General features: G+C 40.2%; 1 protein-coding gene across 1 annotated transcript in view; it reads right to left on the bottom strand.

Moving 5' to 3' along the window:
• Positions 1 to 5,694: 5,694 nt before the first annotated feature.
• Meiob (meiosis specific with OB-fold) overlaps positions 5,695 to 22,268 on the bottom strand; it is a 36,634-nt gene continuing 20,060 nt past the window's right edge. Inside the window, exons 7-14 of the mRNA XM_052197328.1 lie at positions 19,031 to 19,131; positions 17,865 to 17,917; positions 17,685 to 17,780; positions 13,601 to 13,699; positions 12,113 to 12,266; positions 10,048 to 10,231; positions 8,694 to 8,780; positions 5,695 to 6,040 (exon numbers count right to left, since the gene is read on the bottom strand). Of these exons, the coding sequence (XP_052053288.1) occupies positions 5,930 to 6,040; positions 8,694 to 8,780; positions 10,048 to 10,231; positions 12,113 to 12,266; positions 13,601 to 13,699; positions 17,685 to 17,780; positions 17,865 to 17,917; positions 19,031 to 19,131 (885 nt within the window). The 3' untranslated portion in view covers positions 5,695 to 5,929. The remainder of the gene's footprint in view (positions 6,041 to 8,693; positions 8,781 to 10,047; positions 10,232 to 12,112; positions 12,267 to 13,600; positions 13,700 to 17,684; positions 17,781 to 17,864; positions 17,918 to 19,030; positions 19,132 to 22,268) is intronic.

Raw genomic sequence — 22,268 nt, forward strand, 5'->3', positions numbered from 1 at the left:
AGCTGCTAAAATAACAGTAACTCCAACACAGAGAAGATACATATCCCTTCAACTTATTTTAAACAAATATAACCTATGAAAAAGCAGAAGGAGACAGTCAATGAAGTCAAACTACCCTTCAGGAGATTTAACATCTGTAATTTTCTGATATGGACAGATGGCCCAGAGGTTAAGAGCACTGTCTGCTCTTCCAGAAGATCTAAGTTCAACCCCAGCAACCACAATTGCCTAACTGCAACCAAGGGACTCCAATACCCTGTGATCTCTGGACACTGCATGAACATGCAGTGACATATCAGCAGACAAAACACCATGAACATAAAATAAAAATTAAAAACAACAAATCATACTGGTGCACACATTTAAACCCAGTACTCGGTGGTCTATATAGTGTGTTTCAGGATACCCAATAGTATATAGACTCTCAAAAAACAAAAACAAAAAAATTCTCATTTGCTAATCACATATGAAAATAACTTCATAATGTTAGTCTAGGCGAAATATTTCTTGACACCTGTTATAGTTACTTGCTTTTGCTTTAATGTATTGGAGTACATGCCTTTAATCTCAGCACTCAGGAGGCAGAAGCAGATAATCTCTGTGAGTTCAAGGCCAGCCTGGTCTACATAGGGAGTTCCAGCCCAGCCAGAGCTACATAGTGACATCCTTTTTTAAATAAATAAATTTTTCATTAGGTGTCTATAAAAAGTAAGAGAGTTCCAGATCAGCCAGAGCTACATAGTGAGACCCTGCCTCAAATATGTGGGTAAGAAGATAGTAGATAGATAGATAGATAGATAGATAGATAGATAGATAGATAGATAGACAGATAATTTCACTGAGCAGCTATAAGAAGTGAACAATAGGCTAGTCCCAGTCTCACATGCCTATAATTCTAGCTGCCTTGGGTTTGATCCCAGAATCCTATAAACAGACCATCAGGAACAGAAAGGGCAGAGAGCAAACCCTACAAAGCAAGTGGGAGAGGGCTGGAGTGAGACTCAGTGGGCAGAGACTCCAACTGGAGAGGGCACTAAGGTATCTGCAGGCATGGTGAACTCTGCCTCCCACTGGGCCTTATCAGGTCTCACTGCTCCTCACAGAAGCTAGGAGATCCCTGCAGACATGGGGTCCAAGTTGCGGACCACATTCTCCACAGGTTTTGTTTCTGATGCTTAAAAACTGTTAGAGGCAACAAGGGAAAGAACAAGCTTCCAAACAGCATTGAACATTTACTCATTTTTTAAGGGAAAAACATGGCTATGAAACTCATAATCTAGTTTACACTTAAAAGTTTTAGGTACATTTTGTTAACTTGTGTATGAAAAAGAATATGCAAATTTGTACTTGACAAATACTATGTAGCAATTTCTTCCAAGATAAACCATTCCATGGGGGCTGGAGAAATGGCTGAGGTTAAGAGCACTGTCTGCTCTTTCAAAGGTCCTGAGTTCAATTCTCAGCAACCACGTGGCTTACAACCATCCATATGGGATTTGACACCCTCTTCTGGAGTGTCTGAAGACAGCTGAAAATCTTTTTCTTTTTTGGGGGCTCTTTTTCTTTAAGGGGCAATGTTGCTTGAGAAAGTCCTGAAGGAGGCAGAAAGAACTGCTTGGAAGAGACTCACACTAATTCAGTTGCCTGGAAGAGACAGTCTCCAACCAGTCAAACTATCTACAAATTTTGCAGTGAATTCTGAGGTTCCAGCTTTCATGAGACTTCACCTATGGGCTTTTAGTGATATAGTTGTTTGACTCATTTCTGCTCCAATAAGTAATCTCATACCTAAACTTCTGTAAGTAACCCCAATTTTGTCCATCTGGAAATGGACAAAATAATGCCATTCATACACATCAGATGATACCAGTAAAAGACTATTTCTAAATTATATGAGAAAGATTGAATATTGTCAGTTATTAATATTATATCAACTTATGGGGCTAGAGAGATGGCTCATTGTTTTCAGCATTGGTTGTTCTTGCAGAAAACTGAGTTAGGCTCCCAGCACCCAGTTCCAGTTCCAGAGGATCTGACGCCTTCTTCTGCTTCTGCAGGCACAAGGCACATAGTGCACAGAGATACATGCAGGTAAAACACCAATAGGCATAAAATAACAAAATATTAAAAATATAAAACTATAGCAATATATGAACTGGGCATGGTGGTGCATGCTTATAGCCCTAGTACATGGAAAGTGGAGGCAGGAGGATCATGAGTTCAAGGACAACCTAAGATGCATAGTGAATTTGAGGCCAGCTTGATGCACAGAACAACAAAATATACAAGCATACACATGCACACAGTAGCAACTTAATATCTAGAAATGTACCTCAAGGCAATAAGAAGATGTATACATGTTTCATTGTTGTTTGTAACAGTTTAAAGTAGAAAAACCTCCTTTGTTGTTACTTTGTTTTGTTTTGTGACAAGAACAAGGTTTTTATATAGCTTAAACTAGAAAAAAACTCCTTGTTGTCATTTTGTTTTCTTTTGTTTTGTTTTGTGACAAGAACAAGGTTTTTCTATGTAGTTTTGGCTGTCCTGGAACTCACTATGAGAACAGGCTGGTCTCAAACTCATAGAAATATTTTCTCCTCTGCCTCTCAAGTACTGGGATTTAAGGTGTGTGCCACCATAACCCACTAATAAACACATACTTTACAAATAATTCACACTATAATATGCTTCATACTTAATTTACTTGGGGGCATAGCTAATTTATAACAAATTTTCTTTAATCTCTAAATACAAATATTTCATATTTTAATGGCTATACTTTATTATATGGATACAGGTGAGTATAACCAATTTAATACCATTACAGACTTAAGATGATTCTAATGTGGATGTGAGGTACATGCCTTCAATCTCAGGACTGAGACAGGGACAGGCAGATCTTCAAAACAAGTATATGCTTATAGTGATATTATAATTTATAAATGTTATGCTTTAATGTGGATAGGTAGATAGAAGACAGACATTCAGGAAGGACATACAAAAGTGTTATTTGTGTGTACAGGTATGTTCAGAACAGTAAAGTTCCTAATAGCCCAAAGATTAAAACTCAGATGTCACCAGCAGATGAACAAATAAATAAAATGTAGCATATCCAACTAAAGGAATATTTCTCAGCCATACAAAAAATGATACATATTACAACATGGGTGAACATAAAATCAGTGTACTAAGTGAAGTCACAAGGACAAATATTATGGGACCCCTTGGGCAGGGTGAACCTAACTTAGACATGAACTGTAGAATTCAAAGGTTACCTGAATTGTGGAGAGGGAAGAAGGGTGAGTGGTCAAATGGTAAAGTTGTAGTATGCAAGGAAGTAAATGATTTTGGAAATGTCATAAGCACACAACATTATAAATGTGTCTAATTTCAATGAATGGTATATGTAAAAATAGTTAAGATATGAATTTGAAGTGGGGAAGGGTCCAAGACAGGGTTCTCTGTGTAACCTTGGCTGTCCTGGAACTCATTCTGTAGATCAGGCTGGCCTCGAACTCACAGACATCCACTTGCCTTTGCCTCCTGAGTGCTGGGATTGAAGGTGTGCACCGTGGTGCTATTATATTTTATCAGAATATAAAACAAAAAAAAATACATTTGAAAACATGACTTGAGTTTTAAAATATAAGAGATTACAGTTATCACATTCTGATGTGTATTATTTTCTATGAAAATATAAAACATGATTTAAAAATGGTTGTGAAAGTAATGCAGGATTATTCAGGATAATGCATGCACACATATATGAATGGTGCTTCTACCATGTATTTTGTATGGAACAAATAAACTTACCAAAGCATAGTCTACAAAGAAAAAATAGTCTAATCACCCAGCATGAACCCAAAGCTTGGCAGAAACAAATTCCAGGAACTGGTTAACATAAATGTGTTAAGTTAAACTTTGAAACATACCTTTGATTTGGTGTCACTAGCCCTTTCTTATTCCTATGTCACCAGCAAAAATCTGAGAGATAAAGACACCTGGGTTGTGAGCAGGTAATTTAGAGCCCTCTGCTGGCCACACTGATAATTCAGCTGTGCAGGGGAACAGCATTACCCGGGGAACCAACCAGGAGGATGTCTCTATTATGTGATAGAAAGGAGTGGTGAGACAGTCAGCACAGCTGAAGACCATGGGCACAGGAACCAAGCTGGTGCTTACAGACCTGTCCTGGCCCAGCAGCCCCTAACATGCCAGAGTGGCATCCAGTGAGGGCACCATTGTGGTTTGAGTCAAAACTGTTTGGTTGACTGGATCAAGAAAGTTCTGACATCACCAATGGATTAGTTCATTAATGGGCTGTTGGGAGGCATGTGAAATAAAGACATATCCAGGCACAGTGATGTACCTTTCTGATCCTAGCTCCTGGGAGGCAGAGACAGGAGCATTAAGGAATGAACTTTCAGTACATAGTTAAGTTCCAACACTATTCCTATAATGTCAGTGCTTGGGAAGCTGAAGCAAAAGGATTATAAAGTTCAAGGCCAGCCTGCCTCAGAAGAAAACCGTATTGAAGACAGAGAAAAGGAGGAACTAGGATGTGAGACTGGCAGAAGGAAGGGTCCTTGGGACATGTTCTTGGGAACTTTATCCTCTCTCTCTCTCTCTCTCTCTCTCTCTCTCTCTCTCTCTCTCTCTCTCTCTCTCTCTCTCTCCTTCCTAGTCGTTTTGAGGTCAACAGCTTTGCCCTGCCATGTGATACCAATCGTGACATTCAGCCTCAAGTCAAATAGATTGGCTAGGGAAAATGGCTTATATCATGAGCCAAACGAAATCTCTCTTCCTTGAAGTGTATTTCATCGGGAATTTTGTTGCAACAACCAAAAGCTAACAAGCCCACACGCACGCTCAGCTTACAGCAAATTATCCTGCCCTGACCAGCAGTTCTCTTCTCCCAGCCAGGCAGCTCCAACTCTTCACCTCCTTCCTTGTCACCCTGATGTCTCATCTTGCTTACATGATCCATCTCTCCTTCCTCAAGGAGATGGGAGGAAGCCCTGTATCTGTTCCATATTGCTTGTCTGGATCAAGTCCCCCTCTCTCATTGACTAGCTCAGTTAGCACATACCAGGATCACCTGGCAAATCTCCATGACTGCACATAGGAAAAACCATAGAAAACATTGGCTAACACACATGTCCCTTCCAACACCAGCTTCATAAGAGAGTTCAGTATACTCACTTTTCTGTCTTGTGTCCTGATCTCTACAGGACAATGGATCAGACTGGTGCCAAACTAGGGTGGGTCTTATAGAGGGGTCGGTGCCTGAAACAAGTAGCTCAGATCTGTGTGGAGCTGAGCCTGGTGCCCGCCCTGTGCTGCTGCACAGAGGAGTGGGATGAGAAACAGCTGCCACCCAATGTCTTGAAAAAGTTCCCTCCTTCAAAGTTTCTGAGGCTCACACATCACTCCCATAGCTCTTGAAGTTGGTTCCCTCCCTGCTGACTCATATGTGCTGAGCTTGCGTCAGCAAGCCTTTGTCTGCACAGGTAGCTCCAGAGTGTCATCACCAAAGCCAGACCAGCTCCGCACAGGCTTGCCTTCTCTCTGATATCAGGAACTTTTCACTGTGTCCTGTCAAGTGATATGTGCCACCACACTACAGAGAAGACATTTTGGGGGATTCTAATCTTCTTCCAGAGACAAAGAAGCCATTCATATCTGTGAGGAAGATCAAGCATGTTTATTTCTGTACACAAGCAAACATTTCCCAGTGTGAGAGAACACAGGGTAAGGCTAGTAGAAATGTTATTCCGGGGGCTGAGCTAACTCCAGAAGGAAACAGTGACTAAGAAACAGTTTTACCTCATTTAGGCAAAATGTAATTTTACACATAATTCTTAAGCTAACATTCCATCTTAAGAGTTAAATGTCTATATTGTCCCAGAATTTGGAACAAAATCTGGTTTTAAGTGTGTCCTTGTCTAGCCAGGTTCCTGCTTGCCTCAGTAGGATCTGCAAGCTTACAGGAGAGTATGGTAACTTTCAGTCCACCCCTTGCTCTGTGTGATAAAATCAACTGAAGGAGAAAAAGAGACAGAGGGTTAGAGTTAAACATTGCATTGTGCACCAAGCTGAAAACCAATGACCACAAAGGAAGAACCGCAAGATTTTTTTGTTTGTTGTTGTTATTGTTGTTGGTTCTTGTGCTTTTCTGAAACAGGGTCCTACTATTTGACTCTTGCTGACTTTAAACTCAAAGACCTCCCACTGCAGTGTTCTGATTGCTGAGCTACAGGTTCACACAACTGGGCCCAACTTGAAATCACTCTAAGTGCCAACTATTTTTACTTGAGATATGAGAATTATAGAAAGTGTTTCATCTTTATAGACAGAGTTTTATTTTGGAAATTTAAAAAGAAGAGTCTCATATAGCCCAGGATGATATAAAACACTTGAGAATGAATGAGAACTTCTGGTATTTATGTCACCACTGCCCAGGGCCAAAGATTATTTAGCTGGCATATTTGACCAAATATATCAAGTAATATAAATTCTTATATTTAGGTTTTGCTTATTTAAGACAAAGTCTTGTGATTTTCTATTACACATGATAGTGTCCAATCCCTGACCTCAAGTAATTCCCCTGCTTTACCTTACCAAGTAGATACAGGTTTAAGTCACTAGGACCTGGCTCACAGGCTCTGGTTTTATTATATACTTTGTATATTATAATAATGATATATCTATCCAAGATCTTTCATGAATAAACTTAAATATCTTTTAATGTCTAGGTATTTGGCTCACTGGTAGAATCTTGACTAGGGAATTCCATCACTAGTCCATACACACACCAAAGTGCATGCTTGTAATTCTTAGAAGATTGAGGCAGGAGGATAGCCTTGAATTTGAAACCAGTCAATAGCGATGTCCAAGCCCAGAGGGAAACCCTATCTCAAAAGAAACAAAAAAATAGTTTTTTTCCCACATAAATGGGTGTTTTGCCTGCATGCATGCCTGTACATCACTTGCATGTCTGGTGCCCTCAGAGGCCAGAAGAGGACATTGGATCTCCTGAAACTGGAGTTAAAGACTGTTGTTAACCCCATATGGTGCTAGGAATGAACTCAGGTCCTCTGAAAGAGTAGCCAGTGCTCTTAACAGCTTAGGCATATCCTCACCATTACCCCCACCCCACCACAAATACAATCATTTAAACATTTGTTTTGGAAACATCCAAAATGCTTGTACTTGAGGAGGATTTTTTTGTACATGAGTTAAGTCTATAAAACTTTATACATGTTTCCATGAATGTAAAGTGATCAAACAGGACTAGAGGGATGACTCGGTGATCAAGAGTTCTTGCTGCTCTGACAAAAGGCCCTATTCACTAGCCAGCACCCATGTGGTAGCTCACAGCCATCTGTAATTCTAGGCCCATGGGATCAGATGCCCTTTTATGGTCTTTGAAAGCACTGCACACACATGATACATAGACATATGAGCAGGTAGAACACACATACACATAAATATAAGTGTTTAAAATGATCAAACTCATTAGCAAGGTCCTTTGTGTTCTTGTGATGATGGAACAGAACATTTTATGGGTCCATACTATGAATGTGGGGGAAGCAGCATATGAGTAACTTTTCTCCAAGGGCCTGGTATCCATGGTTACTACAACCTCAAACCCAGGTTCTAGAAATATTGGTGAGGCCATTACTGACTCCATGTCTGCAGTCTATTCAGATTAATCTTGAGGTGCCTAGAAGTCCATTTGGAACTATTACAGCCTCTATGAGGCTATGGTGGAGTAACAACAGCACTCACAAGACCACAGAAGGAGTCATCATAGTTATATCAAAGGGTGGACATCTCTACTCATATTCTCTGCCATTTGTAGAGTATGAGAGGACATCATTGCTCTGACTACTACTGGCATGTGGCCTCATGAACATCTTTTTTTGTTCAATATGAAATTCTAATAGAATAACTATCAGCAAATAGAAACTGGAGCTCAGTAACCTCTAAGATTACAAGAGAAAGAACTACAAGGCATGGTGGGAAGGAAGGAACCCTGGTGGCTGCCTTCTCACCGGTGACCTGGGCAAGGGGCCAAGAGTTTTTCAGACTCCCCTTCCCTCCACAGCTTCAAGGATGCTCTGATCCTCTGACACTAGAGAATGTCTCAGGAGTCGGTGCTGGCCCTTCACATAACTATACAGGTTGAGTGAAGTGAACTCATATCCAGGAGTTGCATGAGCTGAGAACAGGTGAAGCTGTAGTTCACACCACACCTATGTCAGCCCAGACACAAGACAATGAACTTTATTTTACAACCTCTCAATCATCAAAGCACAGTGCCAAACAGGCAGGCAGGACTGCAGACAGTCCAGCTTTTACTGTGATGTCTGTCGCCTTGTCTTGAAGTTATCATTAAAGGGGATTTTCTTGACACTATTAAGCATCATTGGTAACTGACTCCCTTTATTCTAAGGCTATTTCCACTGTTTCTGTGACAGACAAGACCTTCTGTACATCTGGAATTGATGTTGTTAATGACAACCCATTCCTAAGCCGAGTGGTAGGAGCATCTACTTAGTGGTGGTAGAGCATCTGCTTAGCATATGAAAGTCCCTTGGCCCTATCCTCAGCTCTGAAAAAAATCTCCTATGAAGATTTTTTTATATTGCTTGAATTAATAAAATAACACTACTCTAAATTACACTCACTTTTAAATAAATTTTACTTCTTTCCAAAAGAAGTTGCCACTTCAGCTTTGTTTTCTGTTCACTTGTCATTACAAGAAATTCATTTATCTGGTTAAAAACAAAAGATCAAGTAAGTGTTTGTGAAATAGACAGAGGTAAGTCATTTGACAACACTGTGAAGCATTCATATTAGATAGAGATTTCTCACACCATTACAGCTCAATTCCTTTGACAGGGAAGATGATCCATGAACCTATCACCAGAATCATTAGTCAAGGATTCAACAGGGAAAATTCCTCACAATAAATTGACTCAGAATTCTGAGCCAACATTTAATAATAACTTTTATAATCTTCGTTTTTCTTTACCTTTTTTTTTTTGAGATGGGATTCATATAGGTCAGGCTGTCCTACAGATTCGCTGTGTACCCAAGCATGCCCTTGATCTGATGATTCCCTTGCCTATACCTTGCAAGTGCTGGGATTATAGATATGTGCTGCTGTGCTCAGCACATATCTAGTTTTAACAAGCATGTGCCTGTCTCCATGTATCTCCTGCTGTTCTGTAGCTGCAGAACAGACAAAATGTGAACTAGCTATACAGTTGGGAAGGAGAGATATGAGCAATACAAACATCTTGAACAGCCAGTGCATGCCTGATCAACATCTCCACTATGTTTTATCCATTATACTTGACCATATAAAATGTCATATTTAGTCTGGATGGTGTTGTCACATACATTTAATCCCAGTGCTCAGGAGTCAAAGGTTGGCAGATCTCTGAATTCAATGTCTGTCTGGTCTACAGAAAAAGTTGCAGGACAACCAAGGCTACCCAGAGAAACCCTATCTTGAAAAACAAACAAAAGACCACTCTGAGCTATAGAACAGGACATTGTCCTAAAATGTCATATTTAGCTCCGTTTTGTTGAGGACTAAATTACTCATAATAGTCTAAATAAACTGAAATTTTAATAGGTCATATGTTCATTAGAATTAGATTATGTTTAATGCTGGAGAGATGAGTCAGCGATTAAAAGTACTTGCTACTCTTGCAGAGAAAACTAAGATCAGTTTCCAGCACTTACATAGCAGCTCATAACCATCTTTAATTCCAATTCCAGAAGGTCAGATGCCTTCTTCTGGCCTCTTTGGCACCACGCAGGCATGTGATGCACAAATATACATGCAGGTAAAATCCACACATATAAAATACATTTAAAAAGAAAAACATTTAAATATGTATGTTTAAATATGTATGTATGGTGTGTCCTAAGATCTCTTCAAATGTTCAACAAAATAATCTATAGATTTAAGGAAGAATATTCAAGGATATCAGAAATATTTCCAGCTATTTTTTCTTTTCTGCTATTTACCGTGCAGCCCAAAGTTTCCTCGGCAATACTTCCTGAGAGACTGCAGGAATGGAGGGTCCCAGTGTGGTCAGTAAGATCAACTAGCATATCAAAACTGAGAAAAAAAGATTTAAATCTGGAAGAATCTTGGTTGCAAATTGTACAAGTATTGGAGGCTTCATTTACAATATAACCACAGCTGGAACTGAAAAGAAACAAATGTTATTCAAAAGATAGTGATCCTCAGTGACAAATTTGATATCTAGCAGGACTGTCTCATAGCATTCTAATAATATTATAAGATGTTTTAAAATACCACAGATTATTTATCTTTACAGTGAAACTAGATATACAAACCCACAATCTGTGACAAAAATACAGAACATATATACACAAATGAGTTTATGTAAATCTGGGGAACTCTGGTGAGATGATCAGATTGATGAGTCCACAGCCCTGACCTGCTGTGAAGTAAGGCGTTACGAAAGGTGACTTCTAGGGTGCATTGGACAAAGGATAAGAAAGATTTCTCTGTTCTCTTGTTTGTGCTGATTGAGAATTGCTTGGGTTTTTATGTTTGTTTGTTTTTATTTTTCAAGAAAAGGATTCTCTGTGTAGACCTGGTTATCCTGGAACTTGCTCTATAGACAAGGCTGGACTCAAACTCTGAGTTTGAACTTCCTGAGTGTTGAGATTAAAGGCCAGTGCCAACACCACCCAGAAAGAACTGTTGCTTTGGTTTTGGTTTTGGTTTTGGTTTGAAGACAGGGTCTCACTAGCACAAGCTGGCTTTGAACTCTTGATCTTCCTGCCTTGCTTCCCAAGTGCTAGGATTACAAAATGACACCATTATACTAGGTTCAATCTCTACATTCTTAACTTTGTGTGACTCTCAAGTTAATCTCAATTTTAAAAATTCAGTTATAAAAAACTGTAGAGAGACTTTCACAGTAACATTTTAGATGTTTCTTTCTTGCCAGGAATCATTTGAGCTGGGTTGTGGTGGCGCACACCTTTAATCCTAGCACTTAGGAGGCAGAGGCAGGCAGATTTCTAAGTTTGAGGCCAGCCTGGTCTACAGAGTGAGTTCCAGGACAGCCAGGGCTACACAGAGAAACCCTGTCTCGAAAAAACCAAAATCCAAAAAACAAAAAAACAAACAAAAAAAGAATTGTTTGATTAAAATTAGTAAATGAAAAAAAATAAAATTAGTAAATGTCTTGGGCTTTACTTTCTAAGCAAGGTAATAACTAAGGATGGCGGTCAGATATGCCATGTATTGAAAAATTTAATGTTTTCATATTGCTATAAGACAAGACAAGCAAAACTTTTCTGCAAAAATATAAAACAAGTTTATTATACTAATTAAATGTTTCAAACAATATTAATCTTTTTGATGCAGAAATGTGATCTATTTTACTTTAAAAACCAGTAGGGTTTTTTTCTTTCTTTTTTTTGTGCTGGAAATTGAACTTGGGTGAGGCAAGCACTGGCCCTCTTAGCTCTACTGTAGGCCTAAAAGTCAGTTATCATCATTGAATCTGTCTTAGTTAGAGTGTGGAGTGCTGTATAACCAAAGAGCAAGTTGGGGTGGAAAGGTTTTACTTGGCTTTCACTTATACACTGTAGTCCTTCATTAAAGGAAACTAGAATAGGAACTCAGAGAGGCCAGAGACCTGGAGGCAGATGCTGATATGGAGGCCATGGAGGGCGCTGCTTACTGGCTTGCTCCTCACGGCTTGCTCAGCCTGCTTTCTTATAGAACCCAGGACCACCAGCCCAGGGATGGCCCCACCCACAATGTACTGGGCTTTCCTCATTAATGACTACTTAAGAAAATGTCTGATCTGATGTAGGAACTATCTCAATTGAGATTCTCTCCTTTCAGATAACTCTACTTTGTGTCAAGGACATAAAACTATACAGCACAGAACATAAATATTTTATCACAGAAACATTTAATTATGTCTTATATAAAATCTTCTTTCATACAACCACTGTTAAGACAAAGAATAGCTTTAACTACTATAGAGTTTGATTAACAGTAATTATTTTTCATGAATTTGTTGAAATAATGTCTACTTACCATCTATTTCTAACTACTTTGGTAGTTTCATCATCAATGTTCAATGTAGAAATGTAAGCATAAAGGATGCCATAGAAAGGATCAGCTTTTCCTTCATTTTTCAAAGCTTTTACTTTTAACTGTTCCACTGTATAGACATTAACTATTGTGTTTACTAAAAATAAAAACAAGTATTGTAACTTCATATATGCTCTAAGATAGAATAAAGGCTTACATCCCAATAGAAAAGCAGGTGATGGGAGCGGATGCAGAGAGCCACACCCAAACACTAGGCAGGGCTCAGGAAACCCTTCAGAAGAGGGGAGGAAGAACTATAGGAGCCAGAGAGGTTGAAGACACAGGAGAACATGGCCCACAGAAGCAACTAAACAGGGCATCATTCATAGAGACTGGGGCAGCAATCACAGAGTCTGATTGTCTGCGTGGGTCTATGCTAGGTCCTCTGCATATGTGCTGTGGTTATTTAGCCTGGAGTTTTGTGGGACTCCTAATGGTGGGAGTAGGAGTGTCTGACTCTTTGCCTGGTGTTGGGATCCATCTCCGCCTACTGGGTTGCCTCACCCAGCCTTGATAGGAGAGTTTGTGCCTAGTCTTATTGGATCTAGGTATGGCTGATATCACTGGGAGCCCTGCTCTTTTCTGAAGGGAAATGGAGGAGAAGTGGATCTGAGGGACAGGGGAGGTTTGGGGCTGCTTGGAGGAGAGGAGAGAGGGAGGTTGTGATCAGGATGTATTGTATGAGAGAAGAATAAATAAAATAATTTAAAAAAATTAAAGGTAGGAATACTAGGGCATGCAAAAACCTCATCCAGAACATCTGAAATACATATATGGTTGAACTCAGGGTCTCATGTCTATAATATTTTCTGTCAAATTCTGTGAATATTGCACTTGCCTGAGGAAAAAGTTGTTACCTCTCTCAGATTGGTTAATATTAATATAAGCTTCCCCATTTAAAAAAGTAGGGGCTGAAGAGATGGCTCATTGGTTAAGAGACCTAGGTTCCGATCTCAGTGCCCACATGGTGGCTTACAACATCTGCAAGTCCAGTTCTAGGGGATTCAATGCCCTCTTCAGGTTTCCACAGGTACACAAGGTACAAAGATACACAGTCATACAGACAAAACTTCCTATATATAAAAAATAAATTTAAAAAAGTAAAGCCAGGGGTAGTGGCTCATAGTTTTAATCCTAACACTGGAGAGGCAGAGGCAGGCAGATCTGTAAATTCAAGGCCAGCCTGGTATAAATAGTGAGTTACAGGCCAGCCAGAGCTACATAGTGAAACCTTGTCTCAAAAAAACAAAAGCAAAATACAAAAACAACAACAAAAACTCTAAAAAATGCAACAAAAGAGATCAAAAGAGGGGCTAAGGATATAACTCAAAGAAACAACTTATGCTTAGAATGCATGAAATCCTGGGTTTGAAGCCCCAACCATGAAAAATAATCTCTCTCCAACCTCCCTCTCTCACCCAAGTCACTTACAGTTTACAGATTCTTTCAAATAACTGTCAATTTCATCAGCTACATTTGCCTCTTTATTTTCTCTTATATAATTCAGTAGGATATTGGCTTCTGGTGTATCTTAAATTGAAAATACATAAGGAAAAAGCCAAGTAGTTACCTTTTAAATTACTTCAAAACATCTAAAATTAACTTAATTGTGAAACAAAACACTACATAAGAAGGCAATTGAACAGAATTATCATTAAATCATTAACATGTGAGGCAAGGTGAATGAACAAGGAGAGATGTTAACAGCTGTTACTAGTGAGGGGCAGCTTTAGAAAACTATGTGGTCAGTTCGGCATTGGTGGCACATGCCTATAACCCCAGCACTCTGGGAGGCAGAGGCAGGCAGATTACTGAGTTTGAGGCCAACCTGGTCTACAGAGTGAGTTCCAGGACAGCCAGGGCTACACTGAGAAACCCTGTCTCAAAAAAACCAAAGCCAAAAAACCAAAAAAAAAAAAGAAAAAAAAAGAAAAAAGAAAGAAAACTATGTGGTCTAAAACTCTTGAACTGAAAAACATGAATATGTAAAGTTATCTGGAAGAATAGATGTGGGAAAATTATTATTTATATGTGATATAATTATAACTTATTTTATGTTTCTTTTTCATTTTTCATCATTTTATTCATTTCCTTAATTAAAAAGAATAATTTTAGGAGCCCAACACATGGCTCACTGGTTAAGAATGCTTGCTACTCTTGTAGAGACCCAAGTTTGTTTCCTGGAGCCCAAGTGGTGGCTCACACCAAGTGTAACTTCAGTTCCATGATCCTATGTTATGTTCTGGCCTCTGAAAACAACAGATACATACATGTGTGGTATACATAAATATATGCAGCAAAGCACTAATAAAATAATAATAAATCTAAAACATAATTTTATTTATTTATTGCTATCATTACAGTGTGTGGGTGTCACACATGGTGAGGGGTGTCACACATGGTAGGGGGTATATATGGGGGGTTGGCACACAGGTGGGGAGGTCACACAAGGTGGGCATGGCACATATGGTGGGGCTGGCACACAAGCCACTACTTTGGTGTAGAAGTAAGAGGACAATGTTCTTGAGTTGGCCCTCTCCTATTTTCACAGGTTCCAGAGATAGAATTCAGGTTACCAGACTTGACCAGCAAAATTTTGTGAATATTATATTCATTTCTCTTCTGTTTTTATTTATTTTAAAAGTTGTATTTCATAGGGTGGTGGTGGCACACACCTTTAAGCCCAGCACTTGCGAGGCAGAGGCAAGTGGATCTCTGAGTCTGAGGCTAGCCGGTCTACAGAGCTAGTTCCAGGACAACTAGGGCTACATAGAGAAACTCTGCCTTGAAAGAGTAAAATAACTAAATACATTGTAAACTCAGACTCCTTCTCTGTCAGACTCCCAAGTGTTGGGATTATAGGCATAGATAACTGTGGCTAGCTTATTTTTGTTGTTGTTGGTGGTGGTTTTTTGTTATGTTTTGTTTTTTTGCTTTTTTGGTATTTTTCAAGATGGTAGCTCTGGCTATTCTGAAACTCCCTATGTAGACTAGGCTGGCCTTGAGCTCACAGAGATCTGCCTGCCTCTGCCTCCCAAGTACTGGAATTAAAGGTGTGAAATACTAGGCCCAGCTCCATGGCTAGCTTTAGAAATGATTTTTAAATGTAATTTTAAAGCTTTGTTCCTCAAATTATATTCTGAGTTTTCTCAGGAGTAGTTAGGTGGCTTGCTGTAAGGCAAGAATGTCACTTCAAAGGGTCTTCACAGGAGTCTAAAGCCCTTCAATCCTAAGACCCCGGCCTCCAACACAGCTGTCTTTAGTTGTAAAATCCTACTTGAACATCCCACTACTTGTGGTGATAGTGTCTACATTCCTCCACCTTCCTTGGGCAGGTAGAGAAGGTTTTCTCCTCCTGCTCCCATTACATGTGTCCTATCAGTGTGCTTTCTGGAATTAAGGATGGATTCCTCAGGAACAAAGGCTGTGCTTTTTCATCCTGCACTGCAATATCCAACACCATGGTTGCCCTTACATCCTTTGACCTTCCACTGTCTCTTATCTTGTTCTAGAAAAGAGTGAAGTTATCTACACTGTTGGTATATATTAAAGCACTCAGTGAGGATTTGTAAATTAATGTGCAAATGAACGAATGTTTATGATGTCCTAATAGAACTGCTAGACAATGAAGGGAGCAATTGTTAACAGGGCTGCAGCAAGCAAATCAATCAGCACCTTAAAGTTCATGGCCCAGACTGTCAGCAAGGAGGACAAATTCCCTCCAACTCTAATACTCTCAAGGCAGGAGAAGCATCAGGGAAAAGGTAACGTGCTACTTGTGATAAGTATCTATGCCATTTAGGTTCTTCATTTCTACGAGGTAGGTAGGACATTAAAATCTACCTAATTTAAAACAAGCAGCCAAGTTTAAACAGCTTTATAAATATTCTGCTAAATTTATGTCCTTAACAAAATAAATTCAAAAACTCTGTTGCACAACATAGAGTCTATGGCTAATAATACCATATAATAGGATAGTATCCTACATTCACTTCTTTAAAAGGATTTCTTTTGTACACCTTTAATCCTAGCATTTGGGAGGCAGAGGCAGGTGGATCTTTGTTCCAGGCTAGTGAGTGCTACACAAAAAAACTTTGTCTCAAAAAAGTTATGTGGGGTGCCTAGTCTTACCGCAACTTGACGTGCCATGTGTCTTAGTCAGGGTTTCTATTCCTCCACAAAACATCATGACCAAGAAGCAAGTTGTGGAGGAAAGGGTTTATTCAGCTTACATTTCCACAATGCTGTTCATCACCAAAGGAAGTCAGGACTGGAACTCAAGCAGGTCAAGAAGCAGGAGCTGATGCAGAGGCCATGGAGGGATGTTACTTACTGGCTTGCTTCCCCTGGCTTGCTCAGCCTGCTCTCTTATAGATCTCAAGACTACCAGACCAGGGATGGCACCACCCACAATGGGTCCTCTCCCCTTGATCACTAATTGAGAAAATGCCCCAAAGATGGAGCTCATGGAGGCATTTCCTTAACTGAAGCTCCTTTCTCTATGATAACTCCAGCCTCTGTGTCAAGTTGACACACAAACCAGCCAGTAACATCATGTTTGGGTGATATCCACAGAAGTCCCACCCTTTTCTGAGGAGAAACAGAGGTGAAGTGGATACAGGGGCAGAGGGGAAGTTTGAAGAAGGGAGTGGGAGGAGACAATGGAGGAGAAACTGTGGTCAGGATATAATAAAAATAAAATAATACTAGCATTTAATTATATGCATGCATGTGTGTCTGTGCAAAGGTCTATGCATATTGGTGTAGGTGCCTACAGAGGTCAGAAGAGGGTGTCACATCCCCTGGGAGTTGCAGGTGGTTGTCAGCTGCCCGATGTATGTGCTGGGAACCAAACTGAACAGCACACTCTCCTAACTGCTGAGCCTCTGGGCTGTATTCCTAAAGAGCATTAAAAGTGTAGCTTGTAAGTGTTTTCATCACAAAAAGGTGAATGTTGTGCTATGGTTTCGATATAAAATTGCCAAAATCCTCATTTGTTGTAGGATTGGTCCCAGGCTGGTGACATTATGGAGAGGCTAATAGTTCATAAGAACCCTGACCTCATCAATGCATTCATCTATTGAGGAAATCATAGCTTAATGGGCCACTAGGTGAGGCCTGGTCAGAGGAAATCATTAGGGATGAATCTTCCAACTTACCTCTTCACACCCCTCAGTCACCATCAAGTAAAAGGCTTTTTTTAAAAAAAAAAAAGCCACAGTTTCTTTCTTTTGTTTGTTCGGGTTTTTTTTTTGTTTGTTTGTTTTTTGTTTTTTGGATTTTGGTTTTTTCGAGACAGGGTTTCTCTGTGTAGCCCTGGCTGTCCTGGAACTCACTATGTAGACCAGGCTGGCCTCGTACTCAGAAATCTGCCTGCCTCTGCCTCCCAGAGTGCTGGGATTACAGGCGTGAGCCACCACCGCCCGGCCACAGTTTCATTATTAAAAGCATTGTACAAATATTGGTGTGTGTTTATGATCATTTCCAAAAGAATGAGAAACAGAAAGCATTTTACCTGGATTCACTGTGATAATGGTCTTTGAGATTATGGTTGCTGCCATGCAGTTCTGAAATTTGTTAAAATTTATTCTCACATCAGAGGCAAATATCACTGTTTAGGGGAAAGCATTTTCAAAATTAATACATGAGGGATGAAAATGACAAATATTTTTAACACAGTCATAAATGGTAAGACCTGTTTCTCGTGCCATCCAGCTCTGTGCAAGTAGAATGGATTCATTATCCCAACTGCGTTTGTTTAAAAAAGAAGTGAAACAAAGTGAATACATTAGAAAAATCTGTCAGTGACATAATTATACCTTCCCTCAAAGTACCCCCAAAACAGAAAAAACAAAAACTGCAATTTCCAGGTAACCAAAGTGTTTAAGACTTTATATTTTAATTTAATTTATTAATACTTTGTACATATGTGTGAATGCACACGCATGCTTGCACACACACACACACACACACACATTTGAGTGAGGCCACAACACATGCATGGAGGTCAGAGGACAGCTTTGTGAAGTCAGTTTTCTTCTTCTACCTATGGTTCTGGGGATCACACTGGGTTGCCAGGTTTGCATGGAAAATGTCTTTACTGGCCAAGCCATGCCCAAAGCTCAAGACATCATACTCAACACCTACGTGAGAGCTGTTTTTCAGAAGGTGTTAATCTCTAGTATCTGCTCTATGAGTCCTTTTTCTTCCCAGTACTTGATTACGTAGAACTGGATAATTAATTCAAGGCCTAAAATCTTTAAAGCCAAAGAAAAGAACCTTTACAATTGACTGTCTCAAATAGATACATGGCTCTGAGGGCTTGATTGGCAGATGGCATTTGCAGGCATCAGGAGCCAAAATCTTCAGGACTTCACAGTATAGCCTATTCACCAGGGTACCAGTGAATTTCAAAAACTTTGACTTGTCCCTCATCAATAGACTTAAATAAGACACTATTTGTTATGAAGCATAATAATAAAACTTGTCACTATGAAGTAATAAAACTTGTTACAATGAAGTACTCTAAGTGATTCTATGCCATCCAAGGTTGCACACAGAAAAATCTCAACCTTCAAGAGAGTTCATTTTTTCAAGTATTGCCTATCTCTTAGAAGATATTATACCCAATATGATATTTTTTGTTTTGTTTTGAGACAGGGTTTCTTTGAATAGCCCTGGCTGTCCTGGAATTCACTCTGTAGCCTTGAACTCAGAAATCTGCCTGCCTCTGCCTCCCAAATCCTGGGATTAAAGGCATGTGTTACCACTGCCTGGCTCTGATATGATATTTTTGATAAAGTGTTCTGTCTCTGTAATAAGAATAGGACATCACAGTTAAAGACAGGTGTGGAAGATTACCATGTCATTGTGAAAGAAGGCTCTGTTTCATCAAAGAGTTTAACTTCACACCTCTGGCCTTTTCTTCGGTCTGAAGTTGTAAAGTATTTTGGCTCTCCAACCTAAGAAATTGAAGAAAATTATTATTCCTCTTCTACTGATGTGAAGGTACTTAAATATAATCAAATAGTTTCTTTTTGAACATGAACTTCTAAATATAAGCAAGGAAAGAGTGACTGATAAATATATCTAATAATCTAAATGTACTTTCTGCCTAAACTAGTTGTACTTAGCTGAACTTGTAAATTATGAACATTTTGAAGAGTGAATACAGAAATATGTACTCAAAGGGGAAACAAGTAAAAATTGTCAAGATACCAGGACAGCCAGGTGTGGTGGCACATATGTATCATTCCAGCAATTGGAAGGCTGAGGCAGGATTGCAGTAGAATTCGAGGCCAGCCTAATTTACATCTGGTCTCTAAATTATAAAGCTGGGTGTGTTGCTACAAACCCAGCACTTGAGAGGCAGAAGTAGATGGAGAGGCTAGCCTAGTCTACATAGGGCTACACAGAGAGAACCTGTCTCAAAAAACTAACTAAATAAAAATGAGTGTGGGAACAAATGCTCCAGGACAGCCCCCTTGTGTCATAAATGTGGAAGGATGTGTCTTCCCATGGCTTATTACACAGCCTGGCATGGACTTGCTGTAAACAAATGCATTCCAGCTTCTTAGGCTTCAGACTCCAAAATATTGGTGTTTCCCTTGTCTCCTTCATTGGCTTAAGACAGTAAGGACCACATGAAGCAACATTTGATGTCCAGTTCTGCCTACAATGCAGGAAAAGTATCAGAAGGAGAGGTGAACTCAGACGGTCTTGTTTCTCATCAGTAGGCTATTTCACAACACAGTGAGTGGCCGTGGGCTAGACTGAACACTGTAGGAAAACGCAAAGGCTCCATGAACAAAGATTTATAAAAGAACACCACAGGATAAGAGAGATCAGCCAAAATATTCAAAATATATAAAGAACTCAAGAAACTAGACATCAGCAAATGAAATAACCCAGTTAAAATGGGGTACAGATTTAAAGAAAATTCTCCACAGAGGAATCTCTAATGGTCGAGGAACATTTAAAGAAATGTTCAGCATCCTTAGTCATCAGGAAAATGTAAATTAAAATGCCTGAGATTCCATCTTACACTGGTCAGAATAGCTAAGATCAAAAACTCATGCTGATGAAGATGTGGAGCAAGGGGAACACTCCTGCATTGCTGTACAACCACTTTGGAAATCAATTTGGTAGTGTCTCAGAAAATTTGGAAGAGATCTAACTCAAGACCATTCCTGGGCATACACCCAAAAGATGTTCCCCCGTTCCACAAGGACACTTGCTCAGCTGTGTTCATATTAGCTTTATTTGTAATAGCCAGAAACAAGAAAGAACCTAGACATCCCTCAACTGATGAAGAAAATGTGGAATGTTTACAGAGTGAAGTATTACTCAGCCATTAAAAACAACGACCATCAGCCAGGCAGTGGTGGCGCACACCTGAAATCCCAGCACTCTGGGAGGCAGAGGCAGGTGGATTTCTGAGTTCGAGGCCAGCCTGGTCTACAGAGTGAGTTCCATGACAGCCAGGGCTATACAGAGAAACCCTGTCTCGAAAAAAACAAATCCAAACAAAACGAAACAAAACAAAAACAATGACCATCATGAACTTTGCAGGCAAATGGATGGAACTAGATAAGAACATCCTGAGTGAAGTAACCCAGACCCAGAAAGACAAACATGGTATGTACTCCCTTATAAGTGGATATTAGTCAAAAAGTACAGACAGAACCAAGCTAAAAACCACAGACCCTAAAAAGAAGCTAAGTAACAAGGAGGGCCCAAGGGGGGGGGGGGGACACTGACTGAGAACAGAAAATAGATTACATTTCTATATAATAGAAATGTATATATTACATATAGATATATAATATCCGTTAGAATAGATGTCTATCAGGGTGGATGGAAGGAGGGGACTGAGTGGGAAATGGGATGGGAATTGGAACAGGAGGGATGATGCAGGGGGAGGATGGAGGGAGAGAATATTGGGAAAGATGACTAGACCCGGCATGGGCATGTCTAGGACAAGCCAGAAACCTAGGACAAGGAAAACTCCCAAGAGTCCATGGCCCTAGCTAAGACCTGGGTCAGTGGAGGATGTGGAGCTTGCCTATACCTAGGCAAGACTTCTAATGGAGGGACTGCGACACCAACCCAACCACAAAACCACAACTGCCCTACCTACAAGATGTGCAGGGGTAAATGATGGAGCAGAATTTGAGAGCAGGGCCAACCAATAAGTGCCCAGCTTGAGACCCATGCCATAAGAGGGAGCCCACCCCTGACACTACTAAAGATATTCTTCTATACAAGCAGACAGGAACTTAGCATAACTGTCATCAGAGAGGCTTTACCAAGTACCTGATGAAAACTGATGCAGAGACCCATAGCCAAACCTTAAGTGGAACTTGAGGAATCCTGTGAAGAGGAGGAGGAAAGAGTGAAGGAGTCAGAAGGATCAAGGACACTACAAGAAAAGCCACAGAATCAACTAACCTGGGCCCATAGAGGCTCATAGAGACCAACCTTCCAAACAGAGGATATGCAGGGCCGGCGGTGGTGGCGCACACCTTTAATCCCAGCACTTGGGAGGCAGAGCAGGCAGATTTCTGAGTTAGAGGCCAGCCTGATCTACAGCATGAGCTCCAGGGCAGCCAGGGCTATACAGAGAAACCCTGTCTGAGACAGACAGAGAGAGAGAGAGAGAGAGAGAGAGAGAGAGAGAGAGAGAGAGAGAGAGAGTGGGGATGGACCTAGGCTCTCTGCTCTTATGTAACAATGGTGCAGGTGCAGCTGGGTCTTCACTACCTTCGGATCTCTTTCCCCTAAATGCTGCCGCTGCCTTGTCTAGCCTCAGCAGAAGAAGATGAGCCTGGTCTTACCGCAACTTGATAAACCATGGGTGGGTGATATCCATGGATGGGAAGCCCCCCCTTTTCTGAGGAGAAGGGAAGGGGTGGAGAATGATGGGGAGGGGAGAATGAGGGACTGGGAGGAGAGGAGGGAGGCGAAGCTTCAATCAAGATGTAAATAAATAACTTGATTAATAAAAAGGGGGTTTCAGCCATAGCAAGGGAAGTATGGTTAAAATACTGTCTGGGGTTGAGAAGTCCAAAGGAGATAAAAGGCACAAGAAGAACTGATA

The sequence above is a fragment of the Apodemus sylvaticus genome, chromosome 10, assembly GCF_947179515.1.
Source record: "Apodemus sylvaticus chromosome 10, mApoSyl1.1, whole genome shotgun sequence".
In the NCBI taxonomy this organism is placed as follows: Eukaryota; Metazoa; Chordata; class Mammalia; order Rodentia; family Muridae; genus Apodemus; species Apodemus sylvaticus.